This window comes from Pithys albifrons, chromosome 14 (genome assembly GCF_047495875.1).
Source record: "Pithys albifrons albifrons isolate INPA30051 chromosome 14, PitAlb_v1, whole genome shotgun sequence".
NCBI classification, from domain to species: Eukaryota; Metazoa; Chordata; class Aves; order Passeriformes; family Thamnophilidae; genus Pithys; species Pithys albifrons.
In genome coordinates, this window is record NC_092471.1 from 6,016,464 (window position 1) to 6,029,549 (window position 13,086).

The 13,086-nt window shown below is 45.6% G+C and overlaps 1 protein-coding gene across 3 annotated transcripts in view; it reads right to left on the reverse strand.

Moving 5' to 3' along the window:
• PCDH19 (protocadherin 19) overlaps positions 1–13,086 on the reverse strand; it is a 59,321-nt gene that overhangs the window by 18,417 nt on the left and 27,818 nt on the right. For 2 of the 3 annotated variants that reach the window (XM_071569462.1, XM_071569465.1), the window contains exon 4: positions 9,868–10,040. In XM_071569462.1, the coding sequence (XP_071425563.1) occupies positions 9,868–10,040 (173 nt within the window). The remainder of the gene's footprint in view (positions 1–9,867; positions 10,041–13,086) is intronic. The other variant, XM_071569463.1, reaches the window with a different exon arrangement.

Sequence of the window (13,086 nt, forward strand, 5' to 3'; positions counted from 1 at the left end):
TTGGAGCAAACTGGTCTAGTGAAAAGTGTCCCTGCCTGTTGTTGAGGGTTTTGAACCAGATGATCAAGCTCCTTTCCAACCCAAACCATTCTGTGATGGTGATGGACTGACAAACGCAGAAAGTGAAAAACACATCAAAGTCCAATATATACATAGTACCCACTCAGGGACACACCTAGGTCTACCAGATCATCCCCAAAGGTATTTATACACACCAGTAATGTACCTCCTGCTCCCAAAAACACTGGCGCTTTAACTTTTCCTGAATTACTATTATGCACAGTTTTGACTTCAGGTTTCTAGTCAAATGCCTCTTCCCCAACAGGAGATGCCCCTACATAACTTCTCCCTGAGCTGTACCAAATCCAGGAGCACAGGTAGTCAGTTGAGCTGAGAAAGTTGCTCCTGTCAAAGGGCAAATCCAGAGGCTCCTCATCTGGCTCAGGAGCTGCTCACCTATTCCACCAGCTGACAGGGGAACACGCCCAAGCAGACGAGGCAGCACCAGCTACTCCTGCCTCATCTCTTTAATGAAGCCGACACTTCCAAAGCAGTCAGAGGAAATCAAGTGCTCGACCTATTTTGGTTTGCAAAAGATGAGGACAACCACCTCCCTTGGCTTCTCACAAAAATTTCCAACACTCTTCACACTTAGATTTTTCACATAAAACAGTACAGGAACAACCACAAAACCTGCTCTCTCCAGCACACACCCAGCACCAAGTCTTCCCCCTAGGAACTGCCAGAAGCTCCTCGCCTTCCACCCCCACCAGTTGCAGGTCCTCAGCACCTCACAAGACATGGCACCCCCTTGCCACAGGGACTCTCCTGTGACTGTCCCCATAATTCCAGCCATGTGCCAGGGCGGCTCTGCGGCATAGAGCTCTCCAGCACTTCCCTAAGATGCAAGGTAGCATCTGTGGTGAAATCTCACCAAATGATCCAAGATAGTTTTCTCCAGCTGGGACTGATTGAATATAGCCTGGGCACCGGATGATGTGGGAAATCAGTCGTAGCTGAGCACAAATTGCATGCATAGAGGTAATTACTGCAGCACAAGGTTGGTAGCACCACTACCCACATGACAGTACATCTCAGCAATTTTCATTTCCTATTGCTTCAATTCAGAGGGTTTTTTTCATTTTTTTTTTCTTTTTTTTTCTTGTTGTTCAATTTACTCCTTTTCCTGCAGGGAGTGACGCTAACCCAGGATTTCTTCAGAATAAAGCTATGCTTTCACTACAGCTAATCATCCCATATATCCAGATGTCCCCCTTTCTTATGACACCCAGACTTTGAGCCCAACCCATCTTGAGCTGACTCCACTTCCCTGCCCCAGGTGCGACTGTCATTGCCCAAAGGTGAGGTGACACAGCAGTGACTGCCAGTCACCCACTGCCATGTGCCATCACCCGCTGCCAGCTGTGGATGTTGGTAATGAAACACAACATGCTGGTAGCTAATGAAGCTGGTTACAAAGCAAGTCGTTCTTCACACTTGAAAAAGGGTGAAAATACAATAAGGAAAATGGAACAAAAAAGGGTTTCTGCTGAAAAATAAAAACACTAGGAGAGCTAATGCTGAGAGTGGGGAAGCTGATCATTACTATTACAGATACTCAGCAAAAATAGGGCCACATTATGCTTACGGTTATTATACACATTGTGACTAATATATATCTATAATGTTTGCTCTAGAGGACTTATTTTCCAAACAGACACAGGGACTAAATGCAGGATGGAAAGGGAAATCACTGTGCAAAGACAACACACACCCAGCCAGAGCCTGGCACAGCCCATGCTCCTGCTCCCCAGCCTACCCGCTCCCCTGCATACCTGCATGTAATGTGAGGAAAGGCTGCCAAACTTCTTAATAATTCTGTGACCCATTTAAAAATATCTAGTCTTACATTCATATATGCTGTATGACAAATAAAATCTAGCACTCACAAGTTTTGAGTGGCAGCACTTCCCTTAAGACAGATAAAAGCTGCAAGTTCTCTTTGCTGTTTGGTGCCAATTATTACAGAGTTTTGACTTATATATTATTACATAGATCATTTAGTAAAACAACCTACATACAAACCCAGTGGTGTGTCTCTCTTCAGCAGTTATCTGCAGGAACTAGAGCAGTTTAGACACTTGCCCATATCACCATATTTCACAGACGGGTGGGCTCTTTCCTCTGAACCCAGGGGAGATGCAGTCGCTGCCCTACAGCTCTCCACAGCATGCACCCTAATTAAGAGAGGTCCAAATGATTTATCTTTATTGTATATACAAATTTAATTGCACCACTTTTTTGGGGAAAAATAACAGGCACCCAACTTGTACCAGCCTCTCTGGAGATGCTGGTCCAGCACTGTACCCGAATCACCCCAGCACTGCCAGGCACATGTTTCGAAACTGCAGGAGGGATTTAACCTGATGGCAACCACCTGTGCCCAGAAGGCTGCTCTGAACTCACTGTGCCACGTGCCCTGCACCCGCAGAGCCAAGGGTCAGGACGCTGTTTGTGGTGATTATTCCTTTAATAAAGGGCCCTGTATTTTCCAGCGGCTGCAAAATTGATGCAGGTTGCCATGGTAAGCACACACTTTCTCATTTAGCAGAATAATAGGCAGCTTTGTATAATTCACTGATTTCAGATGATTTCTCACCCCGAGCACAAGTCGCTCAAGTTACATAAGTCACCTGTTGTTTAGTCAATCTGGCAATTTTAATTAGAATAAATTTTTATGATTCCTCTTTGCAATACTTAAGAGTTGCTCTGCCACCAGAATGCCGAGATGTCTGTAAATTATACAGGCCCCAATCACATCTTTTTTTGCTGTTTTAATTACAGTAACATTGCAGCATTAATCATGTAAGCCTCTGTTAAACAAGTAACAGCCATCCTCCATCATAATTAAAAAGAAAGGCCAAGCAAACAGGAGCTTTGGAGTTTACCATATTTTCTCTGAAAATTATATTTTAACTTAAGAGTTTCACAAACAGTAGTTTTATTTGGCTCTAATTAGTGTTGTGAAGGAAACACCAAAAGGTTAATAAGAGATGGTTAGTTTGTAATGCAAGTTTCCCAGTGCCAGCCCCAGCAGTTCAGTCTGTTTTCAGAGTCATTAACGATGTAGATTGATTACAGGAGGAAATCGGGAAGTGCTGGCTTGCTGCGTTAGCAGAAGGTTTGGTTTTATTCATATACCTTCCCTACTGTTAAATCTGATGGCCATTACCTTGACCACTTTGCTAGGCTTAACTGCTGTGAGATGGAAAGTGTTAAAGGTTTCCTCAGAGGTTACTGGTAAAGGGGAAAAAAGTCCATGTGAGCTATTTTTTGACTTGTTTGTAAGGCACAAAGAAGCTGTAAGCTTGACTGAAGTGTTTATTTATCTTAAAATATCTAAAAATCCAAGTATTTGGTAGTGGTTTTGGAAAAGCATGCTTTGGAAGAGCCAGGGTTAGAACCACCCCATCCTTCAGCTGAACCCCGTAAAAAAGATCTCTGAAAAGCTTCTGCTTGGCCTGGAGCTTAGGAACAGTTAACAAAACCAAGCAGAAATAGAAGCTGAAATTCTCTAATCAGAAATACCACTTCTTCAGATCTTCTATAAATTGCTCTCCAGTCACCCAGCAAAAATATGGGTAAGCAATGACTGAATTTGACAAAATCTCATTAAAAAGTACAATAAAACACTAGAAACTCTCCAACTTTCTAGGCTGATCGCTCATCCATTACAAACATACACAACAGGGCACAGATTCAAGTTTTAATTTTCCTCAGTTTAAGTTGCCAAAATGCTCACATCTGGTGAGTGCTCTCTGTGCTTAGAGGGAAAGGACTTGATCTAAAGGTTGTATCTCCTGTGACCCTGGATGGAGTAACTTCAGTGATGAAGACACTGCAAGAACTATCTTTGAAGGAACCTGAAAACTGAAGGAAGAGTGCCAGGAACGTGGGATATAGGATAATGCTGCTTATGCAAACAAAGGAGGTTGCATATCTGTTTCTTATTTAGTTCTACTGCTGCGAAAAGGGATTTGCTTCACTTATTGCTACAGAGATTACTTCAGTGTTACCCATGCCCCACCATCACTTTCCAGCAAGGACTTCTTCAAGCTCTGCTCAAAGTTACAGAGCTACAAAACTAAGAGCAACACAAGAGATCTGTCTGTGCCAGCCAGAATGTCCATGCACAGATTAAACCTCTTCAAGAGACCACTGCCCTGCTCTGCTGGGACACAACGTGACAGGGAAAGGAGTTGAGCCCATTAGTGGCACAGCCTGTCCCACTGTCCAATTCTGCCTGTCCACAGCACCCTCTGCAGAAGGAGCAAAGCATCACATACCTGGCAATGATGAGGGACATCTTAAAAAGAGACTGACTAGTCTGAGCACTTGACAGAATTTTTTCCCAGTTACATTCACTGGTCTAACAAAAGATACATCCTCCCAGAATTCCAGCTGGGCAATGTCATCAAGAGCTTGGGGAAGATGGAGAGAACATGTACAAAAGCATCAGTAACCAGCACACAGCCATCCATGAGCTGACTTAGATGCTCAACAAGTAACCATTTAAAAGTTTGGGAATCATAAGACAACCAACTCCTCTTCACAAAGTCCAGCTTACCCACTCATCATAAAAATCCTTCTCTGGGGTTTCAAAGTATTGTGAGAAGCTGATTGTTCCCTTCAGGCTGGCCACTGCAGGAGCACCACTGAGCTCACTGAGGCTGCTTTACCAGAGAGCTGTGCACTAATACAGAAATCAGAAGAGCTGTAATAATTGACATTGCCCTGCAAAGAAAGCTTACAGCATTTATCCATCTTAAGGGATGTGCTGTCACTCATGTATGAATGTTATACTTTATGTCTTTTGCTGCATATACGAACACAAGAAAGTAGGTATTTTTATTAATTTGTAGAACTTCCAGAGAAATGCAGCCTCCAAAGCCCTAGAATATGTCATTTAGGTCTTCATGTACGTACAGCTTTACAGAAAGGCTTTTCTGCAGAGTAAAAGGCAGTTGCAGGTGGAACGACTGCTGGAAATCAGCTTAAAAAATCAACAGTTTCTAATACCTGTGTTTGCCTCCAGTTAATAACATTAGTCATGTTCTCAATTCACAACTGAAATGGACCCAGATAGTATGGAGATGAGCATAAGAACCAATTGGAATATTCTAGATAAAACCTGATCCCCTAAATGATGATATATCTGAATAATTTGAGATACAACCAGCAAGAAAAGTTTCAGTGAACATCATGTGCCTGATTCTCCTTTACATCTGAAGCTTATTTCTATACTGTGTGATAATATAAAGAAGACTTAACCATTTAAATATAACACATTTCTATTCAAAGAACCCTTCATCTTGCTGGAGTTTATGTGACTTAGACACAATTAAACCACCTCTGTGAGCAAAGTTTACACAGATGTGGAAATGTATGCAGGATCAGGGCTTTCCAGATGACATTTCACGCAAACCTTTACTGCTGATCTGGCACCAGAAAAGTGGAAGTGATGCTTTTAGAAGCAATTCTCTGTAGAGATCCATTACTGACATTGCTTAAAAACCCTCTCATTTTGATTTTAAAGCTTTTCCACTATTTTATGGCTGTGGGGACTATTTCTAACACTGCCTTTTTATGATTAGTGTGTGCTTATTATTTTCGTATTTTCTACTTCTATTTTTATCTTAAACAGCGAATCACTGCTTCATTGGACCAATGATTTTCTTCCTACAGTTGATGGTTAAAATACTAGTTGGCACTGGGAATTAAGACAAGTTTGAAATCTGTTGCTTCTAATGTTAAAAAACATATATTTCAAATATTTCCTTTCTGTGCTGGCAAGAGTTCCTAAGACTTATAGAGTACAAGAATGGCTCTCGCTCAAGGCAAGGTGAAGAAGGTAATAGAATACATTTAAGCAGATCTAGGTGCTTGTATACATCCACACAAAGAAAACAAGCTAAACCTGCACAAACACTTATGTTTGGAAGAGGGCAAAGGGATTTAAAGAAAAAAGTCCCAGTATGAGCAAAACCAAGGGAGGAATAACTACCTGAATCACAAAATAGAGTATCTAGCCTCAAAGATGCTAATTCAGGTCCAGAGGGATCTAATCAACCTCTTTGTTGAAGTAAAGATAAAACTTTTTGACAGCAAATGCTTTCTGATAAAATGGAATTTTCAATTACCCTGTGAAACATCTGGTCCACACTGCCATTTCCTGGGAAAAGCACCACCACTCTGCAGTGTTGGAAAACACTTCATGCTGAGATTCCCCCATGTTGCAGGAAGGAACAGGTGTCAAGAGCTTCAAACACAATGGCAGAGCTCCCACAAATGCACAGAGGCAAAGTGGTGGTGGGTCTCCTTGCTTCAGCATCTTGCTGGAAATCAGAGTTCCCTCCAGTGCTGGACTTTGAGTCAAGCTTACACCAGGGCAAATGAGGAAATTCCCCTATCTTGTGGTAAAATAGACAAGACATGAGAGGGGACTCCAGGATTTATCCCCATCCTCCAACAGACTTGTACAGCCAACCCAAAACGTTGCTGAGATCCAAGAGCCGACTGAAAACATCCCTTCCTCAAACAAATCCGTTTGGAAGTTCAGCTGAGGACGCTGTTAGGGAGAGAGTGCATACAAACTTCTAGCAGTGTTTAACACCTCCTCAAATAAACAAACAATTAAACGGCAGCAAAGCAATCATGGAAGGTGGAGCGGCATCAGTGCCCGCCTTCCTCTGCATCCCATTTGGTATCAATTAGCAAGGGAAGGAAAACAATTCTGGGCGATAATGAACTCCAAATTGGGTACATATTAGAGCAATTAAAGCCATCTTTTCATCTGATGAATTTATAATCAATAATTAAGATCCTGAGGTAAAGAGGGACTGGGCAGAAGTCCTGCTCCAAAAATAAGCAAAGTGGCTGAGCTCCAGGCAGTATTTCTGATGACCTGCTGCTACCCACTAAAGCTCAACACTTTCCACTCTATGGTTTGCCATTTTTCTGGAAATCTAGGTCACTCCCAAGGGAGGAGAAAGGGCTACTGCCAGCGGACTGGCAGCTGGTGTCACTCCCACCCAAGAGTGGCACTAGGGCAGTGAAAGAGCAGCAGTTCCCTGGAGCTTCCATGCCCATGTACCCACCACCAGTGCCAGTTCATGCACTGGTTTAAGAAGACAATGAAGCTTGGGCCCATCCAAGTACCTCTTTCTGCAGGAAATCCAGCATCTCAGTAGGCAAAGGCTGGCCAAACAGGTCCACACTAACCACTCTGAGCCACACTAACACACCACAGGGATCATCCTCTACTCCCCAGCTACAAGGACTTCTGCCAACCACTGCCCGCCTTGGCAGATCCAAGCTTAACCAGCAAGCAGATAAAGACTCACTAATTACTGGGATGAAGTGAGAGTTGGCCATTCACACAGGACGTGTGGTGTCACAGGCTGAAGTCCAGTCCAGCAGAGACTGACCACAGAGGCACCTCGCCAGCTCCCAGCCAGCAGATCACTCCCATTGACAAGCAAATTCCAACAACAATAACTCTTCCACCCCATTTCTCTGGGATTGCATGAGATGCGGTTTGGACAGGGACTGCAAGTGAAAGCAAAGCATGGGAACACGAGCTCCTAAGTTGCCCTTGAGACATGGACTCTGTGTTCGGGACCATAGTCAGCCACTGGTCCTGTACATCCTTGTTACTGAACTTCTTGTATTTCCTCTCCACCCTGCCACTCTGTCCCAAAATTGGGTAAAAATTACCATGCCAAAATCATCGCTTTAATCATCTAGAAACCGCTGTCATCACCATCATCTCAATGTCTTGATTTTCCTGATTATTTTCTGCAGTCCCTGCCTGACAAATCAGCTCAGAAAATACTCTTTTTATCTCTTTTTTTTTCAGCTTCTATGACATTAACTACTAACTTCCCCACCTGTGCTGTTCCACCCATTGCTCCACCAACACCCTGATAGCTTCGCAGGGGAGTCCCCGTGCTCCTCTGCACAAGGCAGTGTGGGCCCGAGGGACAGGAGAGCTGGCCTCGTCACACCTGCCTGCAGGTGCAGCTGGATGGCAATGCAGCACTGGCATGTTGCTTTCCTCCCAAAAATAAACCAGTCTCAGGAACACCAACTTCCTCAGCCATTGCAGGACTGGGAGACAGACAGAGTTTGCCTTTGGAAGTTGCCTTCTGGAAATACACCTGATTTTTGGGGTGTATTTTACATGCAATGACGAGTTCATGCTATAGTGGAGTGAACCATATTTATTTCCATCTGACTCCTCCAACGAGCTCTGCCTTCAACTCATCGTCTTTAACTTATTTGCATTGTTATCAGAGCCAGCACGCAGACTTATCAGAAATGTAATCCCTGTAAAACCCTATCTGCAGTCCACTGAGATTGTTTTTTTAGCTGAAGAAATGTGACAAAAAATTAACAGATGTTGCTCAGACCATTCACCAGGATGGGAATCAATTATGAACATTTTTGCTCCCACAGTCATCCCTTACTGCAGACGCATCTTAGGAAACGCTCTCCTGATCGAAATGAAAAAGCATTTCTTTGTAGTAGAAGAATAATAAATGATAGCTATCAGCCTGCATTCTCTGACACGGCGTCGGTCTGCAGAGAATTAAACTGCCACTGTACAGTTGTATAAATGTTTAATTTTTTTCATCTTTGGCCACAGTAGGGTTGTCTGGAAATACATTATCGCTGCAGATGCCATCCCTCTCCAATTAGTGTGGCTGGCAGCATGGAATGGGTAGGTGACCTCTGCATTCCCCTCCTCACGGAGTTTTACAGGGTTAACTATGGCCATTTAACAGACTCTATGGAGAATTAATACAGCGATCAGCTTCACTCCAGAAAAAAAACCACATTCGGTGGCGCAGATGGCAAGAACTCTCTCTCCCCCGTTTGACTCTTTTATGACAGCAAAACAAAGGCTTTTAATGATGTTTACCATGAATTGAATTAAACAGCTGAAGACCAGTTCATAATCACAGCATTTTGTTTTCATATCCTTAAGTCTTTTAGCAGTGGGGCTTCCAGTTGAGCCTCAGCTACAGCTTATCTCAAGATATAGCCAAGTGCCCCGAGGCTCCCCTGCGCCAGAGCACCAAACCGCATTCAGGCTTCTTAATTGAAAAAGACAGGATGTTTGCATAGGATGTTTGCATCCCTCAGACATTAAAAGCGACATTCATGCCCAAGTACAAACGACACTTGGGCTCAGCTGAACTCCTCTGACTTCTTTCCTCAAGCTAATACCAGTCTGATTTCAGAGCAGGGCTTCCTCCCTGCACACAGGGATGATAAAAGCTGAAACCTGCCGCCTATGCAAGGGAAAAGATGCAAAACCTCATCCACTGGCCTGAGCTAATCCCTCGTGGGACACCTGACTAATTGCCTACATGCGCTGCTGACCTTTTGGAAAAGTTGCCCAGACAGCGCCTGCGTACAAGCCCCGGAGCTGCGAGCGGAGCGTGTGAAAAAGAGCACACCTTCAGTGCTCCAGAGGGAACTGTGGGCAGGGAGCAGCCCTGGGCAGAGCACCCGTAATTCCTGCCTTAATCCCAACTCCACCACTCACTCGCTGTCAGGCGGATGCTCAGGGCCTTGAGTTTTCTGCCTGTGAAATAGAGGATAATCCTAACTACTCACTTACCTGACAGGCGTGGCGTGAAGATTAATTTGTATCTACCCAGCACTCTGACGATGTACAGCATTATCCCCAGCAAGCACTAAGCAGCCTCACTGCACGCGCACTGAGGCAGCACCAGAGCTGCCGGATGGGTCATGTGGAGGGTGCTGGGCAGCTCCCCAGGGCACACGGCAGTGGCTCACCTTGCTCAGGGCCTTGGGACCCCATGGAAGGGACACTGGTGTTCAGCACATCGTTGACAGCCGTGTCACAGTAGAGGCCCCGCTGCACATCATGCTCGCTGTCCGTCTGGTCGCTCTCCTCATGGCCACTGTCCTTCAGACTGTTCCCCTCCAAGTCCTTGAACGTGGAGCTGCTGGGGAAACACAGCTGTCACTTACTGGGTGGGACAAGGTGGCCCTGACATCCCACACTGCCACAAGCCAGGAAGGGAAGATCCCTGCCTTCCACAGCACCCAGCAGCAGCACCAGGACTGCTCCCCAGGCACAGACAGCTGGAGCAGGGAGTGTGAGCAGAGTACCCCCTGATCAGCACCTCTGCACCCCAAAAAACAGCATCCAGCCTGCATCACCCCTTCTGCCCGAGGTTATGGTGTGAGCCTGTGCGTACAGTCAGGCTGCTGTGGGTCTTACGGAAGCTGAGAGTGAAGGAGGATTTGAAATAAAATTTAAAAAACACACATAAATGAGCTGTTTCTATAACTTGGCTCCCCCGTGTCATTCTAATTCATGTGGAAGTTACATAGGATCTAAACCCCATTTTTGTAGGTTATAGGCCAAACCTTAATCACTTAAAGCTTAAAAAAAGTCTTCCTAGAAACAGGAATTTCTGTTCATGATGATTATGCCGTTCTTATTTTTAAAAACAGGCCAGTACTTCTGGGTCCAAGTTCACACAGCTTTAAAGAAATCTGATACACAGTCAAACATCCTTGACAGAGCCTGCAAGCACAGCCATTTGCTGGGGGGATCCAAGGGCTGAGCTGCTCTGAGATTTCCCCCAAGGGCTAAGCAGCTCCACCACACCATAGAACCCATTTCCCAAGCTAGAGGGATGAAAGAAGGATGGCTTTGTGAAAGAAGACAGGCTGAGAGAGCTGGGATTGGTCATCCTGGAGAAGGCACCTAACAGTGGCTTATAAAAAAGAGGGAAAGTGACAGGCAGACAGTAACACAAGGGGGAATGGTTTTAAAATGAAAGAAAATTTAGAGATTTAGATATTAGGAAGAAATTCGTCCCTGTGTGGGTGGTGAGGCCCTGGCACAGGTTGCCCAGAGAAGCTGTGGATGCCCCAAACCTGAATGTGTTCAAGGACTGGTTGGACAGGGCTTCGAGCAACCTGATGCAGTGGAAGGTGTCCCTGCCCATGGCAGGAGAGTGAAATTAGATGAACTTTGAGGTCCCTTCAAACCCAAACCATTCTATGACTCTATGAAGAGTTGCATTTCCTGCTGCATTCGGGTCCCTTCTGCTGCTCCCCAATGCCCTGACAGGGGCAATGCCTCAGGACACTGGGCTGCAGGGAGCAGCAGCGACATCTTGAGATGGGCCTGCCCCAGGTGGCACAGCCACCAGGGTGTCCCTGGGGACACCCATCCTACGGCCCTTCCATACCTAGCCTTGGCATAGGAAATCTGCACTCATTGGGAGGATCCACCTGCACCCACTGCTCCAAACTTTCTCACTGGCTGATTTGGTGTGAAACATCAGTGGAAGACGCGGTCTGTGCTTCAAAGCCCCAAAGAGCTGGAGATTTTCATTACTTTGAAAAGCCCTTTTGTGTCTCCACGGAAACCAAGCAGACCACCTACCATCTGATGCTCTGCAAAAGCGCACGAGGGGGGAGCTCTGAAATACATATAAATTGGTAAACCTTCAAATATTACCTTTTAAATAAAGATGTCCCTGTTGAAGCCACTGACTTTGATTCCAGGCTACATCAAAGATTTTTAAGTTAAGAAAGCACTACAAATCTACAATTCATTTGTGTGTGTGTAGATGAGCAAGAGAGGCAGGCAGACAACACAGGAAAAGTACAAATAGATTAATTAAGTGCTGGATTTGAGGAGATTCACTCACCAAAGATAGAAGAGCTACAACACCTTCATAAAGGCAAAGGATGAAAATGATGCCACAGTGTGATACAGAAAATATTTTTTGTTCTCAGATGTCTGCACAGCATTCCTGGCACCCGTTGTACTTAAGATACAAGACAAAGGTAGAAAGCAAGGGGAACCGCTGTCCTACACGGAGCTGCTGTTCATAATGCACAGGCAACCCGTGTTACAACGCATTTATCTTCCCCGCAGTGAACCAGGTCGTAATGCAGCAGCCACACGACAGGTTTCTGTGGCTGACACTTCTCTAAAGGATGGGCAGGTCTGGGGGAATTGGCGGCAGCAGCATTTCCCAAACAATACAGCCTCGGAGTAAGCCCCGCTGCGGCAGGCGGGAATGCTGTTTGCCTTTATCTTAGGTGTGAACGAAGAAAGATTAATAGATTTGGGGGTTTTTCAGCATGCCTGAAGACTGGCGAGGAGCAGTGTGGTGCAGGCAAGCCAACTCTCACAGTCGCATTAGCATCGTTAAACATCACGAGCCACACAGGCAAATATACCTGCCCTTCTCTAACTGAACCCACACTGCTTAAACAGTGCGCTTGCAGCTCCCTTACTCCTTAGATTTTTAAGATGTAAACAAATGGGATCTCAGCCAGGCAGATAATTGGATATTTTTACTGTTCAGATCAGATCTCACCACTTCAGGGCCGGCTGCTGCTCTCTGCAAAACCCTTGGTTCAACGATGGCATCTGCAGAGCCACCAAGAACCACCGCACCGGGCACAGGCACAGGCATGAGCATGGGCACGGCTTACTCCCCGCACACCTCGGCCGATCCCTGAGGAGAAGAGGGGAGGTGGGCAAAGCGCTGCCGGACACTGCCTGCATCCGCATCCTGCACAGGGAGCCGGCGCTCCAGCCCTGCACGGTGGCAGCTCCTGATGAGTATTGATCGTGCTGTGTCAGTGCCTTTCCCTGCCCTCGGCAGTCGCCGGGAGGCAGCGGCAAACCTCACCCCCTGCCCCGCAGGGGGATGCTCACCTCTAGTTTAACACAGTCCACTGAGTTTCATTCAAATAACCCCGGCATTAACCTCCCAAAGACGTTTCCTCACCACTGCTAAGCTTTGAGGATACCAGTAGTTCATCCAAAGGGTTAAATTCCCCCAAGGCCAATTGGCAGGTTGCAATTGAACTGATTGTTTCCTTTTTACCCATGGAAGAAACCAGCCTAGCAAAGTGCTGTTTGCCTCAGTATTCAAACTAAAACTGTGAACGTGCATCCAACCCAATCATCTCTGCCTCTGAACAACACTTTTTTTTTCATTTTCCCCACCTCAC